At 42.6% G+C, this 18,686-nt stretch overlaps 1 protein-coding gene across 1 annotated transcript; it reads right to left on the minus strand.

Moving 5' to 3' along the window:
* Positions 1-2,824: 2,824 nt before the first annotated feature.
* emilin2a (elastin microfibril interfacer 2a) lies at positions 2,825-17,968 on the minus strand. The gene is made up of 9 exons (XM_088310219.1): positions 17,673-17,968; positions 15,896-16,021; positions 15,248-15,438; positions 13,293-15,170; positions 6,525-6,833; positions 5,860-5,913; positions 4,024-4,083; positions 3,789-3,932; positions 2,825-3,297 (listed from the first exon to the last, which is right to left on the minus strand). Exons 1-9 carry the CDS (start codon positions 17,798-17,800, stop codon positions 2,984-2,986), a joined length of 3,204 nt encoding a protein of 1,067 aa, XP_088166345.1. The 5' UTR covers positions 17,801-17,968; the 3' UTR covers positions 2,825-2,983.
* Positions 17,969-18,686: the final 718 nt, after the last annotated feature.

The raw sequence follows: 18,686 nt of genomic DNA on the forward strand, positions 1-18,686 counted from the left end.
GTTTAAAAAGAAAAAAAAATGAAGACATTTCCAAGTGTCCCCCAAACTTTTGAACGGTTGTGTGCATAAATGTTCAGATATACACTGGAAATGTGTAAAGCAGCTTTCATTTGAAGGATTTTGATGAAAATGCAAAGGAGTGGTTTGACTAAATGAGCCACACTCACTTGGTTAAAGCTGCTCCTCTCACTCGACACACAAAAAGAGCAATTGAGCATTTCAATTTGATTTCCTCCACAAAGCAGCTTAAATGGCATTCAGCACAAACGTATTTGGGATGCATATATGTTCATGTGACGCTAGCTAGAATTGGCGCTAACGTGTAGAGCAGGGGTGGGCAACCTAAGATCTGGCAAAAAAAAGCTATAAGGAGGTGTTATAATGTGCAAAAAAAATATTAACCATATGTAAATGAAAATATTGTTTGACAAATAGAATAATTGTCTGTCATTTTGGAAATCAGGAAGAAAAAAAAACACTGACAGTTCATACCATGCCTTGAATGACTAAGAATCTACACAAACATAAAGGAAAAACCCCATGTTTTACCAAGCACATTGGTATTTTTGTTATTGATATTGCGACCATAGTTTAAAAATGATTTAGGCGGTTATGCTTGTATTTGTTTTCTTGTATTTTATTCATACAACAAACAAAAACCCCACCCCTGCTCCAGTGTGTTTGTTATTGATAGTTATTTGCAATTTGCCTTATGTTGTTTTGTGTTCAACTACACACACAAACACACACCAACACACGCACACACAAAATGTGCAATGTGCACGCTGATTGCAGACAAACTAAACCACTCCCTTAACTGGAGAGAGAAAATATTTTTTCCCATGTGAAGGGCCTGCAGAATGGCAACTACGTCAAAGGACCACCTGCTGCTTTCACCCAGAGAGTCTGCAAAATCACTGCATCAGAGCCCTAATCAAAGATTGAGAAATGTATCCACCTTTATCTACAATTTCAAACACACGTACAAGTCGCACAGCTGTTGCGCCGTCCCACGGTCAGGTAATTACATAGTTGTATGTCTGTATCAGTGTAAGGAACAGCAACAGTTGCTTTTGAAACAAAGGGGTGTGGCCAGTAAGTCCCTGGTCACAGTCTCCTTATGTAATAGGAAGAGGGTAAACTCATGAGTCAACTTTAAGTCCTTCATCCCTTGTGCTCATCGGTGCCTGACACACACTTGATGGACTGCAACAATTTGTTTTGACTAATGATGCCGTGTAAGGAGCTGGCAAATTTGCCGGTCAACCGGGAAGAAAGCCAGCTTGGATGTATTCAAAACATGACGGCAACGTCGACTTCAAGCCCCTCATACCTCAAACAGGGGCGGAAATGCTGACAAAATCCCTGTTTGGATGATGTACGAAATACTTGAACAGCGACCATTGCTTTTGATGCAAAGGGGCGTGGCCACTGAGTCTTGGATGCAAAACGTCACTTTCAACTTCTTGCTGTCATCTGTTCTAATACTACATAGGAGGCAAATTTCAATTCCCCTCATCCCGCATGGACATGAAATACTTGACAGACGCCAACAATTACTTTCTATACATAGACGTAAGTCTCACCTCTCTTACGGCTCTGATGCGACCTCCATAAGGTGGAAAATGCCACTTACGCAAAACAGCGACGCACTTTTTTTTTTTTATGTGCTTATCTTGTCAAAACAGCTAGTTGCGGATGTGCCCAGGAAGTGTTTTGTGTATGTTCCTGTGAGTTAGCGCGTGAGCGAGGACCAAACGTGGCAATAAAAGAAAAAAAAAAGCAGGCCTTTAGGCACAAATTACGCTAACAACTGCATGGTCAGTGTCAGTTGTCGTTATTGCATCAACGGTTAATTCACGCGTGTGTCCTCTGGTTAGCGATAAATTATTCAATAATCCATTCTTTCTATGAAAGTAAAGCATCTTGTGTGGACAGCGCACACCATGCCGCCTGCATCACACGTCTTTGTTATATTATACCAGAAACCTGCAAACAAAAAGATCCCGTGTGTCGGATGGGCGGATTATTCTGTTGCCTTTTTTTTGGGGTTGTTTTTCTTGTTCTTGTCATTTCTTCTGAAGTGAATGATGCTTGTATACATACGTGTGTGTCCCACCTACACAAAACAACCACAGTGTTCATTTGTAGACCCAAATGTGGTTTAGAGTATCTTTAAAAGAACAAATTGTAAAGATGAAGTACATTTAACAGAAGGCAGAAAAAAGGCCCACCGACGCTAGCAGATTGTGGCTGTCACGGTCTTGTTTGTATTCAATAAAGTTTCTAACTGAAAATTTTTGTGTTTGGGGCAACATTTTGTCTTAGCCAGAGTCAAATTACTGCACCTTAAAGTTGAGGAATCGTGTGACGTGTCTTTGCTATGCCTTTACCAATGTTGTGGCTGGTTTGTTCTCTTTTGCAAATGAAGAACATGTGTTGATAATGTGGCACTGGGCAGTAAATCATTTATTATAAATTAATTTGAGTTTTTGACAGGATGATTTATTTATTTTTGTGGGTTCTGTTTCAAAGTGTGCACTGCTTCCATTGACCATGTGGCTGCAAAAAAACGTTTTATTATTATTTTACCAACTAATGGATGGCCTTTTGGGGGGGCTCAAATGCCTGAAAAAGCACCAATTTCTGCATGAGATTGCACGCTGTTGAAAATATGGATATTTAGGGGTCACAATACCATGTGGCCAAAACTCTCTCAGTAGCGCCCCCTGGAAAAAAAAAACACTAAGCACCAGTTTAATTGCATAACATGATATGGGGTGGACAAGCCTTTTTTTTATGCATGTTGATGATTCATCTTAAGTTCGTATGACCATTTATTGCCTTCACGTCACAGATTATAAAGTGTTAAATTATTATTTCCACAATCACATTGGGCGGTACAAAGATTGTCAAATATATTATATGAAGATGTTTGTTCGTTTGTATGCACACAGTTCACTTTCCAGTTTTTTAGCTTCAGCTATCTGCGGTGGGCCGGGGGTCCGTACAGGAAGAGGGCACCGAAGGTGGAGAGCACCTCGCGGGCCTCGGTGGTGGCCAGCCGGCCCGCCGTCCTCAGCAGGCCGACGCGATCGCCTCGCTTCAGGGGCACGACGAGGCCAAAGGACACCGAGCCGCCGCAGCCGCACATGTCCCGACCAGACGCCGCCGAGCTGCGCAGCCTCTGGATGCTGCGCTGGGACACGGACAGGACCGCCTCCACCGAGTCACCGGGCTGTGCCGTCAGAAGGCCTGAGATCAGGTAGCGGCCATCTTGCGGGACTGTGAACAGGCCTGTGGATGGGGAAAATGGACGATGCTTGTGTGAAACTAAGTGGCATATTTTCACATACTGCTACTTTATTTATTTTTTTTAACACCCCCACTAATATTCGATATTTTTCCTCATTAAATGTAATTTCATCTTTTCAGTGGGGTCCTATTGCTCTTTGATTAACAATTGCTGTTTGTTATTGATTGATGCAAGTGGGAAAGTTAGCTTTTTTGGATATTTGACTGAGTTAATAGTAAATTTAAGCAAGACAAAGATCATTTATACCAAATTTAAAAATTGCCTGAATGTCATCTGAAAGTAAATTGCTTTCACATTGTAAAAGGTGGCATTGCTCAAGGCTCGCTACCCTTGGTAAATCTGTTGTTCATAAATGTTTCGTAAAATATATATAAATAGAGGTCGTTTTTGAAGGTGTTTTTGTAGTATACATAAAATGTGGAAGTAGACTTTTTCCGAAAGTATCAGCAAATATACGTGTTTCCAGTGGTACCTGTGTGGGGACTGTAGTGGCCGCCGTCATTGAGCAGAACCTTGTCAAAGCGAATGATGCCAAACTCTCCAGAGAAAGGCTGAAGTGTGAGGCCAGCCGAGAAGGAGAAAGGATCGCCCACGGCGATGCGCTCTACTGGAACGCCTAACAACAACAAAGTACGTCACAAAAAACATAGTTCATAGTCTTTTGTCTGAATGCTTCGCACAATGTCGTGTTTACAAGTAAAATTTACCACGTGATTCAACTGGAGTTTGGTAGGATGGATTCCAGAGCACTTTCGCTGTGTGTGGACCTGCGAGGTGCAAACGTAACATGAATTGCTGTGCGTTATTTCTCTCGAAATATTACCTCGTCCAGGACTGATTTTAGCACTGATTGATTTCTGGTGGGATTACACAAAAACAATGTCTCTGATCTTCTGTACATTTTTGGAAATAATTGAAGGAAATTGCTGTATTTTATTCTTCAGACCTTTTCTTTCTGGTACTAGTACAAACATAATTCTGGTAACATTCTGACTATTGTTCTAGTATTACAGCAGGTTTTCTGAACCACCGTTCTTCATTAAAAATGTTTTTTTCTTGCAATGACTTTTTTTCTTGTCGCAAATACTTATTCTTATAATTTTTTTAAATTGTATAATATTTTTGTACATTTTATAATAATAAAAATGTATTTTTAATTTTATAATAATTAGACTACTAATAATTAAACTTTTTAATGTAATACAGTATTTATTTCAAGTTGAACAAATCATGAAATTATTTCCTCCTTACAGCTTTTTTTTGTTAAGACTTGTTCCTAAAATGTTAAAATTTGTCATGAAATTAGCCTCTTTTTTCATGCATAAATAAGCTTAGCTCACAAATTTACATTTTTTACTCTTTGTATTTTTTTAATCCCCCCCAACACACATACGCACAGACAAGTTAATTATTTGAATTTTGAACAGCTTTCCCCCCTCTCTTATCAAACTTTTTATAAAAAAAAAAATCTTGTAAAATTACTATAATTTCTTACTCTTTGTGGCCTTCGTCGTCATTAAAAGTGCTGAAGAGATATTAGAAACAAATCTGTTTTTCTTTTCACTTTTTTTTAAACAAGCTTTCGTTGCATTCTTCTAATTAACTAACTGGCTATATGATGAATGTCAATGATCCGATTCTGACCTGATCACAATTAGGCATGTTTGGCCTTGGTGGAGGTCTGCTCTGCTTTATTTGTATGATCTAGACACAAATATGCATGGCGAGAGCACGTAACTAAGCAACGGAGGGGCAAATTCTTTTGTCGAACATCTGCAAATGGTCTCCAACTCCTTCCACGGTGCCTCCACACCTACTTCAATCCAAACATCCTCTTTCCTCGCACTTGTGCATGATACACTTGAGTCACAGCTTTACTTCTCACTACAACCAAACAAAGTTGAATACATAATACAGTGGCGCCTTGAGATGTGGGTTTAATTTGTTCCGTGACCACACTTGTAACTCAAAACACTCATCTTTTCCTTATGAAGTGACTTGAAATTCCACTAATGTGCTCCAAATAATGTAAATTTTACATTGGAACATCTTGGTTGCTCTTCGCAGAAAATAAAGAATATATGACAGTGAGCAATGTTATATTGTCTATCTACACGTGTTTCCACACCGCCCGTGTTCAATGTGTTGCTTGAATGAATTATAGCACTGTAACGAAGATGTCATGACATTGGCATTAGTCTAGCGGACTGAAAGCGTAAGTGGTTGTTTTATATACACATTGTGTAATTGACTTCTTTTATGTTTAGTTTGTCAGTAAACTTCAACTTGGAGTGGCTTTAAACAGTTTGAAGGCTCTTTTTTAATGGATTGTTCAATATTTGCCGTGCTGATTTTTATTGTAAAGTCAGTTGAGTGTAGTTCACGCCCGCCTTACAGTGCTTGTATCTCAAGTTTGTGCTCCCAACTCAAAGCAAAAAAAAATAATTAAAATCAGCCAAACAACAGCTTGCACTGTATATCTGAAAACCTTGTAATATGAGTTATGTGCTGGTATCGCAAGGCACCTCTCTACTAAGCTGTACCTTTGGGGCTGCTCCACTCAGGCTTGAAAGATACCGGCTGCAACGGAGGATAGCCTGCAAAAAGATAAAAAGGAACACTTTCACCGTAATGCCATCCATTATAAGAACTGTTGGGAAAAGTCAAAGAAATATTTAAAAAAAAATTAATAGGACATTAACAGTAGAACCATGTAAGTTCTCCAGCCCAATCAGCAGATAGAGAAATATATTTAAAAAAAGAAATCCTTGATTAGAATGTCTTCAAAAATAGCATTAGAAAACAGACACTACGGCTCTGTGATTTATCCTTGACAATGTGAAAATACGTTTAAAGAAGATTTACAAAATAATGTCTTAATTTATCAAATCAATAAATGTTATATTTATACAGGGCTTGGAACAATATTTGGTACCTTAATTAAAGATGACAATCGACAAATGGAAAACTTTGCATGCCCTTGCGCAGGGGTCACCAATTCTGGTCTGAGAGGGCCCCTGTCCAGCATGTTTTAGATGTCTCTCTCCTCCAACACATCTGATGAGCTGATGATTTGAATCAGGTGTGTTGGAGGAGGGAAATATCAAAAACTTGCCCCCAAGAACCAGAATTTGATTCCTGCGCCCTAGGATATGTAAAAAGCCCAACTGTATATCGATTCATGACGTTTCCTAACCTAAGACCCTACCTGGTGCTCCCGCGAACCCGGTGAGGGGCAGACTGGCCGAGTCCTCGGAGCCCCTCCTCACCGTGACCCTGCGCATGTACCCGGGGGGTCCCGCCTCGCCTGTCTCCACCACAGGTCTGCTTGGCATCACAGGGATGCCGTGGCTTCCGGGCCACTGAGGGGCGGCCGGCCGGCTCGGGGGCGCCGTCCTCACGGGGTGTGTGTTGGGCTGTCTGGGCGGGGGGATGATGAGTGGGATGCGGATTTGGTGAACTCTGCCTCTGCCGGGGTCTGGTGAGGATGCCGGCGGCTCGGGTCTGAGGAGGACTCCTGGGGACATGATGAAACGGCATTGAGGATGATTCACAGTCAGAATCCCGCGCCGGGGTCATGGCGGGACGATGGGAATGGAATGACGTCACACTTAGAGGAAATCAACACTCATCGCTAATGTTTACAAGACCATCAGCGTTTGCGGGAAAAGGAGGGTGGAAAATCATCCTGGGAGATGCACACACATAATAGGTCTACATTTATTGGGAACACAGGACTTGAAACCTTACTTTCACACCCTAAAGCATCTAACCCATGCTTGAAACCACTTTGAAACTCTAACCCTGGCTCGAATTTGAATCCTTGACCCTGATTTAACAAATAAATAAATCCTAGACTCAAACCTACTTTTATACCACAACCCTCATTTGAAACCCTGATTTAAAACCCCATTCCTGTCTTAAAACCATGAGTCAAACTACCTGAACCAGAATTGAAACTGCAACTCCGAACCATAATTTGAAACCCTGCTTTGAAAGCCTAGGTCTGTCTTGAAGCCCTGCCGTCAAATTAGAACATTCACCCGGGTACAAAACCCATACCCTTATTTGAAATCCGAGTCCAGCCTTGAAACTCTAACCCTGGTTTGAAACCCTAATTTGAAACCCTAACCCTCACTCTATCTCTTTCCAACAGTTCCCATGTGGTTTTCACTGCACACTTTCACACTTTGTTCTCGCCGCAAGTCACAAATATAAACCCTCTTCAGACATTCAGGAACCAGAAACGGTATCTTTAATGTCATTATAGCACAAAATGTGACCGACGTTCCATCAGTGCAACTAAGAAAGTGTTGCAGGATTACCAGAACGGAGCTCCCCCTTATGAAGTTTAACAAGCTAAACGAGAGATTCAAGAGCTGTCGGTATGCCGCAGTGCGATTGTACACTGCATTTCAACGAGCGCCTCAAAAAATAAAGTGGAATAGTAGAAGTCAGATTGCGCCGGAAGATGCTCGGCTGGCATGGCAACCGGCCGTGGAAGCGGGAGCACAAATAAAGCCCTTATTAGCTTAAATAAGTGCGTCTGCACACTACGATCCTACGGCGCAGATTGCATTAGTTGCAAGCATGAATTTTTATATGAATGTTTATACCAGACGACGGTAATGATATGCTGGCTTAAGTCGGGCCAAGAACGTCCAGGCAGGCCTGAGCGGAAGTCGGGCTGATGGATGGAGGAAGGGAGGCCGATCCATCAGATCTACTTGCTCTATTTACCTGTCTTTGTGGCCTAAACCAGGTAGAATCGTTACAATCCACATTCCCACAATTTTTTATTTTGATTGACTTAGATCCAAAAAGGAAAAGATAAAACACCAAACTTTCTTTTCGGCACTCAAGGAGTCACAAACAAAATTGTATTCTTCCACTTGTTACAGTCTGCACGGAGTCATCGTGAATCACCACAGTGAGCTGTTGTATCCAAAGCTAATAACACATGCCGTAAAATGAAAAAAAATAATAACAACAAGGGTCCTTTCACCAAATAAAACCATTTACAAACCACGTCTAATCAAAAATAAATTAAATTTGTACTGCGACAATTACATTCATTTCCTCTCCATGTCGCCCTCAGGATTGCCTAAGTGCATATTTCCCATGAGGCCTCCCCCCTCCTCCGCCACGGCTCTCCAAGCGGGGGTAACCACAACGCAGAGCGAGCATCACCACAACCAGACGACGGCATCCTGTAACACTGAGCCACCTTACACGTCAACGCATCACTCATTCCATGACACTCTTCCCGGATAAGCGGCTCGGATAATGGATGGACGGACGGACGCAAGTACGAAGCGTGGTACTTGAATAATAAATTCATGCCCCAAATATTGTAATCACAGTAAAATAGCCGGTTCTCTGCGGGCTAAAAATTTTGCTCTGGCGATTGACCAGGCATAGCGGTCCAGATAAGCGTTTCACAAAATTGATGGATGGCCGGTGGGGAGAACGGCCTCGGTTCTGCCGTTCGAGCTGACGTGCAGGGGTTTCCACGAAGAACAGGGCAGCAACTAGAAAGGGGCTTGTTTACAAAAGCACGGCCAAGCTTAAGAATTTAGCGACTTTTCCAATTTTAGCCACAAATTTATCTGAATTTGTACATTCCAATTTTACCTTTTTTTTTCCTAGTTAATGTTCATGCGTTGATGTAAAAATATAAAATAGAAAAAAATATATGTATATATAAGATATAATCACAAGTTAGTCTTGCTATACTTTTACTCAAGTATTCTTTCCAACTGGCTATGTATTCATACTAGTAAATGTTTGGAAGACTACTTTTTTACTTTAACTTGAGATTCTAAAGTAACGGTATTCTTCATCTTTCAAATCTTGTCCAAATTGTTGTGTTGTGTATAACACTGCGTGTGCCCTTTCTTCTCGCTCGGCACCCTTTGACTTCAAGACGACTTTGATATCCTTGTTTGTTTCGGCTACTCCCTGATGGCAATAGACAGTTCAGTGGAGGGTCCTCGTCTCCCCATTTCTAAACGCACTGATCCGAGAAATCAAAGCAGTCGTTTGATGAAATTAATTTGCTGAGGCCTCACCGCGGGATGAGACCGGGAGACGTCCTCTGACATTCGTGTAAGGACATGTTTTTGAGCAGAGCGAAGGAAGTTGGGGAACATCTCAGACAAAAAAAACAAAAAAACAATTTGAGAATCTGGAGGATCAAAAAAAGAAGTGTGGTCAGGCTTTTTCTTTTGTATTTCCCCTCATCGATTCAATTTTAAATAGTGACAGAGTTTCAAACTCGAGTCAATGTTCCAAGCCCAGAGAGCATGCTTTTCAGCAATGGTCGAGTTTTCAAATTAGGGTTTGAAGTCAAAAGTTAGGGTTTGAAACATGGGTTAAGGACTTAAAGTAGGGTTTCAAATCATGGGTGGGGTTTTGAGTCAAGGTTAGGGTTGTAAATTTGGCCCTTAAGCCAGGAGTAGGGTTTTAAACTAGGGTAAAGAGTTCAAACACCGGCAAGGGTTTCAGTCAAGGAGATATGGTTGGATTGCAAGTCAGGGTTAGGGCTTCAAATTAAGGTGTTAGGTCAGGTTTATGTTTTCAAACAAGGCTTTGGTTTTCTACTTGGAGTTTCAAGCAGAGTCAGGGTTTCAATCATGGGTTAAGTTCTCAAAGTAGATTTTGAAATCGTGGCTAGTGATTTAAGTTAGTGTTAGGGTTTCAAATTGGGGTTTTAAATTAGGTTAAATAAGGGTTTCAATTCAAGGCTATGGTTTGAAATCAAGCTTCAACTTTGAAATTTGCTTTTTATTTAGTCAGGGTTAAGGTTTCAAATTAAGGTGTAAAGCCTAAATGCGGTATCAAATTAGGGTTGCAAGCCACAATTAGGGTTCAGAGAGATGCTAAATTCCTCCATCATGTTTTATCTAACCGCTAAGCGAAAAGAAATTTTAACATACAACGGCTGGTGTGTTTACAGGCCTCGTGGCGGCCCTCATATGAGCGCTTCAAGCACCACGTCATTTAGAGCATGCTTGATGATTTCATGAATATTTTATCCATTAATCCGAGTAATGAAAAATGGGACATTTCGTTTCCAAAGTTTCCTGTACAAACAGGAGCACTGTGAAATTTCCCAAGTTGGTACAGATCTTCAAATATGACCAGGTCGGCATAGTAGTTCGTTATATGGCAATACCCGCTCTCACAGGTCATATCCAAAATTATTATTTTGGCATGAATTGGAGATGAGGGGCCATATAATCTACATCAATTGGAGTCAGTCTTATTTTTGCCATGAGAATAGATGAACATCGCCGCGTGGTGACATATTGTCATGTTTTAGTGATCAGAGCCATGCTTAGCTTGTCATCATCATGGTGTCGGTGAGGAACAAAAGGGCACAGACAAAAATCATTTCGTCATCGTTGACAGAAAACAACAGTAGTTGAGTCGTAAATATTTGTATGAAAAATACTTGGAGGCCATTAATATGAATCAGTCAAATGAAAAACAGCTGTACGGCAGGAATTGAACGTTCCTTCTTGTGCAGCATGAAAACGTATTCCAAGGAGCTGCACAAAGCAGTTCACGGCCTGCCTTTCGCAACCTCAAATGTCAGGATTGACAGAAAGTGACGACCCCTCAGAATGCCACTTTGCTGGTCGCCACTTTTGTTTTTGGCTGTGAAAATTTCACACAAATTGTATCTACACGCAACATTTAACAAGCATGTTCACACAATAACTGTTTTGGTTTTTAAAGCATGTCCCCTGTTTTCTATTTTCAGGTTCCAAAATGCATCAATTAACATCTGGGAACATTTCGATGGATTTCACATTCATTTTATTTCAAGAATAACCATAACATGCTTCTTTGCTACCGTTGAAAAATAACTCACACTCCTCCCCAAAAAATCTCCATTTACACAAACCCCCCAAAAGTGCAACTGATTGAATACAATGCAGGGAATGCACACAGGAGAAACTACGATACCACAATTTTACAAAAGTGTGATGTAATAATTTCCGCTTTGAGACTTAATCTGCAGGCTCCAAAATGTTGCCGGCTGGCCCAAACTTCACATTTTGTACCCGTTTGTATACATCAGTTCAAAACAGCCTCGTGTCCACGTCTCCTGAATGATGACAACAACTCATTTGTTTGCAGCCTAATCGAGGCCCTCATATGACTGCAGGCCGGATTACACACTTCACTGACACGTATCTCTCATTTAGACTTCTTTCCTTTTCCCCTCGGCCAAAGCAAAACATCCTCTCAGAATAATCGCAACAACTATTTGGGGTGGTAACTTGATTTGACGCATGACTCTTTTCATCACGTAATAAATCCATCAGTGCTTGTCCCACCCTTTTCCACCGCATGCTTTTAGAATCCCAAGATTTATTTTTTGATACAAACAGCAACAATGTTGTACACACCACAGCATCCTGTTGCTATGATGTCACACTATTTATGTAGGTGACATCCAGAATACACACCCAGCAGAGGAACCACAAGGCAGATCAAGGTTTAACCTGAACAAGTCATTGGATGTTTATTATATGCTCTGTCTCGCGCCTAAAGTCAACTGGCATAGGCTCCAGCTCACCCGCGACCGAATGAGGACAAGCGCCATAGAAAATGTTGTATTGAAGTCATTTAGCACATTTGCATGCTGCCAACTTAGTGCTAACAGTTTGGGGAAGGCCCCATTTCCACCTCTGTTCCCCATCACAACTTTGATTTGGTCATTGCACCGTCGAGAAGAAGGGAGGCACCAGCCATGGGGCCCGAAGCCATGACATCACAGCTAAGGGGCAGTCGACGCATCTGGTCATGGGTGTGGAGCGGAGCTTAACTCCTCCTCTTCTCCATCAGTGCAATGAGTCAGGGCCCTTAATGAGGACCAGACCCCGGCTCGTCAGGCTGAGGTCACCATACGGGAATCCCTGGAGTTTGATAATGCGTGCATGTGTGAGGCGTGTGCATTGAGTGACTGAGTGCTGAGGTCGATGTTGGTGGTGCTGCGGTATGAGAAAGGAAAATCCAAAAAGCTCGACATTACTCAGTTTGTTACTCAGGGAGGAAAGAGACAGTCGACTCGGGTGTTCTGACGTCTCTTTCGGTGAAGCAAAAACGATGCAATTAAATCACTGCAAGTAGTCAGCGGGGGCTGCAATCCAAAACCCGGTTTGCCGCATACATATTTTAGCTTCAATTTACCTGCCACATTCCTTCTATAAAAACTGTGGAATTTTTGGGACAACAACATCATAAGTCACAGGAAGTTTCCATGATAGGCCTCAGCGGCCTGGCGGTGCGGCCGCATATTGAATGACATAGGGGGAGGCCAGCCAGCCATCCAGCGAGAGGCCCGGTGAACTCGTGTCCTCCCACTCGGGGAAATACCCTGCGGCCATTTAGGGGATGTGATCCTTTTCCTCAGAGCCTCTCTGTGAGTTGTGCATGATATTATGCAGGATTATCTGCAGGAAGGCTTCGTGTTTGTACAGATGTTAATCATGCTTGATAAAACTCGTGAATGCTCTGAGAGTTGGGAAGGAAGTCGATAGAAGAATCGGATCTATTCAGCCAGTATATTTGAGAACTCCGGGTCATATTCTCACTTGCAATTTTCCTTTCTATTTCCAGTATTAAAGACATGTCTTCTAGAATCCTTGACAACTTCATTAAGTAAACCTGCTTCCTCTACAATGCCCCCCCCTTCCATTTTATAGTGGATCTCAATAGGGGCATGGGGAGGAGGTATTTTTAACCTGATTGAGTGAGAGGTGATGGGAACCTTGGACTGGTCTCCTGTCAATCATCGGGAGAACTCGCCAAAAAACAAGCAAAAAACCTGATCCTAACGCAGAACCTCTGACGGGCGAACCAACCTATATAGCAGTCAGAAATATTCTCAAAAACGACACCAATCAGTTGGACGTAAAGGCCAGGCAAAACCCATTCAAGCCAAGATGTCAGAGAAACTCACCTGGATACTTGGCGGCGACATCTTTGGAAACCTGTCTGGCCATGGCAGACAGCTGGGCCTGGAAACGGCGCAAGGAGTTGTGCAGTTCGGCAATGTCTGCATCGTGGCGTCCGCAGGTAGCGTTCATCCTCCCCAGGCCGCCCTTCAGTTCTTCAATGTGAGCAGCGAAGCTATCCAACCTGAGGCACGCCTTCTCGAGTGCATCCACCCGTCCTTCTACGTGTTGACACCGACTCAGGTCAGCTAACACCTGCTTGTCTAGAACGTCCACTTGGTTCCTCAGCTCCTCGAATTGTCGGCCGGTGATGTCAGGCTGACCGGTGAGCACCAGTCCCCCCGAGCCACTTCGCTCTGCCTGGCAGCATGTTGCGTTGATTTTAACCATGTCCTGGTTGTACTTGCTCAAGGAATCACCAAGTCCGGTGACGGCACCGGCCAGGCCAACAACATTATCTTGGATTTTAATTAACTCCTTCTGGAATTCGAGAATGGTCTTGGAATGTCTCCCGTTCCCGGATGATTCTCTTTCGGCATGCTCTACCAACTCCTGGAGCTTGTCTGTATTCGTCCCAACGTCGGCACGTAGTGCGTCCAAGTCATTCCTGTAGCGACGCAGATCCTTCCAAATTATATCCAGTCCCTTGGGTGATGGTGAGGAACTTCCTTCAACGGCGATAGTTTCTGAGACCGAGCACCCTGCCGAACACAACTCTCCAACAGCGTTGATCTTGTCATCCAAACCCTGGAGGATGAATTTGTTGTTATTGACTTGCGCCTGCACAGAATCCATGGAGTCTCCAAACACCCCCGGGAAGGAGTTGTTGCTCATTTCCACCAGCATGCTGGTGAACTGGTCCTCCATGCTGTTAAGACGCTCGTCCAAAACTTGCCTCAGCGACGCCACTTCTTCCGTGATAATCCGTGTCAGTTTCTCTTCTATGTAGAAGCAGTGAGTTTCTGCATTTTGCTCCGTGATATTTAAGCGGGCCTCCAATTCTTCAATCAGCGGGATGTAGTCGCCGTTGTCCCCGCGAGGTTCAGTCAAGTGAATTAGCTCGTTGTCAATACGAACGTTCAAAATGCGGTAAGCCTCGGTGATACGGTTGATCTCAAGCCACAAATCTTTGTGGTCGCTGTGGTCCTCCTGCTTCTTAATCGGGTCCGTCTGCCGCTGAATTCTCGATGGCCCATCTGCAGCTGTCATGTCCACTCGCAGAGCCCGAATCTCTTTCCTGAGGTCGGCCTCCTTGTTGTCCACCAATTTAGTGAAGCTGTCCAAACTTTGGTCGCGGTTGTCCTCGCAGGTCTTCTGCAAAGACTGGATCTTGCTACTGCATGTGGCTTGTATCTTGTCTAACTGTTCCTTCATGGTCTGGTCCAGTTCATTCTTTAGCTTTTCAACTTTTCCATCGATGTAGCTCTGCACAACATCAAGCTCCATCATGGCCGGAGTCTGCGATTGCGAGGCGTCCATCAGGACACGAATCTGCCCCTCATGATTTGTTATCATCCCTCGCAGGTCTTCCAGCAATTCCTCCTTGCTTTTGAGCGCGTCGTTAATATCATCTAAGCGGCCTTCAATTTTTTCCAAGACCTTGTCTCCAGTGATCCCACCTCTGGATGCCTGGTGGCCATCCAGCACTGCGGGACTATCCTCGGGACCTGGTACCACCGCACTATCGGGAGGCTGCATGTTGTTGAAGAGTGTTATTAGCATGTTCTTGGTGTCCTCCTGCAGGTCAGCGCGGAGGTTGGCAGTTAACCCTTTCAGGGCGGACTGCAGGTCCAAGACTGTCTGGGAGAGGCGCTGAACTTCACCTTCCAGAAGGTGCACCTTGTCGTTCGTCTCATGATGGCCTGTCTCTCTGCGCTCTGGCCCTAAAAGTAGGTAAGACGTTGATGTTGTGCAAAAAAACATCTGAAGTGACACTAAACTGGCACAAATGGCGTCTTACTTTGTATGTGTCTGTTTGAATATCCAGTACTTGATGGGCCGTAGGGCTGAGTTCCTTGCACTATCTGATGTTCGGGAGTGGGTTTCAAATCTCTACAGCCAGGTCCTTGATAGCCCGGACAGCACCGCCACTCCAACTCCGTGACTTTCTTGTGGGCAATCTTGTACGTGGGCCGGAACCGGGTTTTGTATCTGAGAGAGGAATGGCATAATCAAGCAGTGATTAACTCATTTATTACCATTGACGGCTAAAGACGTCAAAGATCCATTTTTTTAATTTTTTTTTTTTACTTGGCTTGTGCTGAATGAGTTAACTTCCAGAACACGAAACATTCTCTTTGTGAATGCCTGCCTGTCAGCGTTCAAACAGCTACAATTGAAATAACAGAGGGTCTCGAAAAAGGACGTTTAAGTTTAAAACAATGCACAGGACCGTAAGTATACATGGTCATGCAAATTAATTTATGTTACTGAAGGAGGGTCTCATATCTTGGGGAACATCTGGTAAGTTGAAGACTGATTCTGCCTTCCCCCACTTCCCTAAATTTGACACCCATAACACCACTTGCGCTCGCTGATGACCAAAAAAAAAAATCTGACCCAATTTTAAAGGCAGCTAGTCCTCATAAGCATCCATTGCAGAACTCACGTCACTTGATGGGGACAGTTGGTCATGAAGGGCGGGCACGGGGCCACCACTGGCTCCTGGAAGCTTTCCACACTGCCCTGCACAGCGCAGCTGATGTTTTTCTGCACCACGTAGGCGCACCAGTTCCTGAGCGACAGAGGCAGACAAATGACACGCTATACAAAGCACATATTGGCGGAGCAGGATGGATGATGATCCATCCATTATCTCAACCGCTTTTTCCTCCCAAGGGTCGCGGGGGGGTGCTGGAGCCTATCCCAGCTATATTCAGGCAGTAGGCGGGGGACACCCTGGACTGGTTGCCAGCCAATTGCATGGCACACACAGACAAACAACCATCCACACTCACGATCATGTACAATGTATGTTTTTGGAATGTGTGAGGAAACCGGAGTACCCGGAGAAAACCCACCCAGGCACAAGGAGAACATGCAAACTCCACACAGGAAGGCCGGATACAAACCTGGGACCTCTACATTGTGAGGCGGACGTGCTAACCAGTTGACCACCATGCTGCTTCTCAAATAAACAAATAGAAAATGCAAGCTTTTAAATGCAAATCTAATTTTGATGTGTCACAGTATTACTGTATTTTTTACTTTCGTTTCAGCTCTCTAAATATTTGTACTTTGTATAATTTTTGTTGCTCACATCAGGAGACAAGGACTTTGTGCATCATTGCACATTTTATGTTTAGAATTACTGTACTACTGGTCACTTACACAAATAATATAAATATATATAATATAATATACATTCTTAAAATAAGTATTTTGTGACATTTTTGGCATGTGACCATGTAATGTCCTGGTGAAGCAGTATGTGGCTCATCATCCAAGGTAACTCCTGAACAGTTCCAGGTAACAATTGTAAGTTTGTGATCCGGATGGAAACTGCCGCATCGGAAAACCTTGAAAACTGTATCCGCTTGGCTGTACAATCTCTACTCTTTCCCAGGAATAATAGGTGAGGATAAATGGTACAAAAAATGAATGGATAAAAACTAATACACAGAATGCGGAAAAAAAGTGAAATTTCAATACAAAATTTGAAACACAAAATTATTCATAGAAACAAATATAAGAAACAAATACACCAAATTACTATAAAGATCATGAACAAAAATATTAAGTGTAAAATGAGCAAATATCAGAAAACATAAAAAAATTGGGAAAAATACATGCATTTTAGGAAAAATATGAGCCAAAAAAAAAAAAATAATCAGGACCTAAGCGCTGTGAGGCTGATGCGCTACCGTGCTTTAATCCAATAATTTCTTGTCTTAATGTCTTCAGTTTTTTTGTTTGTTTTTATTATTTAATTGAGCTAAATTTGGATTAAAAACAGTTAAAAAGACATTGAGTCTACAGTGGCATTGAAGTTGATTACATCATTCTGAGAGCTGTTTCTAATATTTTGGCGGCCTTATTTCAGCGCCTCATTTGCATAGAGAAACTTTATTTCACTTTATGAATAACTTTTGTATTGTCGTACGTTAAACTCTTCACTTGCAACTGTTGCAGACAACAGATTGGGCGTCCACTCTCCCACACATTCCCCAACTTGCATCGTATCTCCTCCTTTTCTCTCGTATTTAGTGCCGTTTTGGCGATAAAATAAGTGCAAAGACGAAGCGGTGGAAAAAAAAACTAAAAACACATTTTTTATTGGCATCTGCGCAGCATGTGCGCACCCAAAATTGTACCAAGCAGAAGAAACGCCCTGAGTGAACTCTTTAGTCAGGGCGAAATATAAGAATCAAAGTGACTTAACTGACCTGTTTCTGTGTCTGTGCACCACTCCGGTGGGGAAAGAATCATAAGAAAGTGGTGGAGGAAAGCCATGCGTGAAAAAGTTGCAAAAGAGGGTGAAAATCGTCCATCGCAAAGCGCGTCCCGTATACATATTTGCATGAAACAAAAAAAAACACCTTTAAAAAAAAATACACATATATATTTAAAAAGTTATGACTTATTTTATGCTACTGTGGCATGTCCCCTGCGTGTTGTGAGCGCCTAAAAAAAAGAGGCAAAAAGTTAACTGCAAGAACTTGACTGCAACTCCCTTCTGGCGTGACACGAAAGCTCCACGCCCTCCTCCAATAAAACAACACAATGGAAGGAGAAAGAGCTGAGGTGGGGGGGAATCAGTGTTAAATCAAATTGCCGTCTGGGGAACAGTCGCTCGTTAATTATCCACAAAGATTCGATTAGGACGACTTTTTCACACACACACATTAACGGGGACACTTTCTCAATGGATTTCAATAAAAAAAAAATCCTGCTTTTACGAACAACGAATGTGATAAAATCATCATGATGTCTATTATGTTTTTTTTTTAATTAAATATAATTGAGTAAAATTGTTGAAAGTGAATCATTTGTTCCAGTGGCACCATCGCAAAATGTTTATTAAAATCAGATCCAATGGTTTAAATAACATCTTAACTTTCCTGACTCTGAAGGCGTGCAAAGGAGGAGAAGGACAAGCGGAAAACAGACTGCCACAAGTGTGGTACAAGCAGTGGTGGGCGGTCAAGGCCTTCTCTGCCGGCCTAAATAATCAAGAAATCATGATCATATTCTTTACATTGATATCATATTATATCCCAGTGTTGTATTTTTAGGTGAGAGTCTTTATCCAATCAGAATTCAGCTAGGTAATGTTGCCAGGCAGATTTCATAATACCAGTGGCACACACTATTCGTCCGAGGCCTTCAGATACAATCGCGGCCATCTGTTATGTGGGCGTCAACGGGCTTTCAGAGTCGATAGACAATAGCGATAGCCA

The sequence above is a fragment of the Idiotropiscis lumnitzeri genome, chromosome 12 (genome assembly GCF_059441095.1).
Source record: "Idiotropiscis lumnitzeri isolate Australia: NSW breed Sydney's pygmy pipehorse chromosome 12, RoL_Ilum_1.0, whole genome shotgun sequence".
Taxonomy (NCBI): Eukaryota; Metazoa; Chordata; class Actinopteri; order Syngnathiformes; family Syngnathidae; genus Idiotropiscis; species Idiotropiscis lumnitzeri.

Excerpts from the sequence above, each read along its gene's own strand:
- emilin2a (XM_088310219.1), bottom strand. The coding sequence starts at position 17,800 with ATGTATACGGGACGCGCTTTGCGATGGACGATTTTCACCCTCTTTTGC. Across the intron at positions 15,439-15,895 it reads AACTGTCCCCATCAAGTGAC|ATACAAAACCCGGTTCCGGC; the intron begins GTGAGTTCTGCA and ends TTCCTCTCTCAG. Across the intron at positions 3,298-3,788 it reads CCACTACAGTCCCCACACAG|GCCTGTTCACAGTCCCGCAA; the intron begins GTACCACTGGAA and ends CCCCATCCACAG.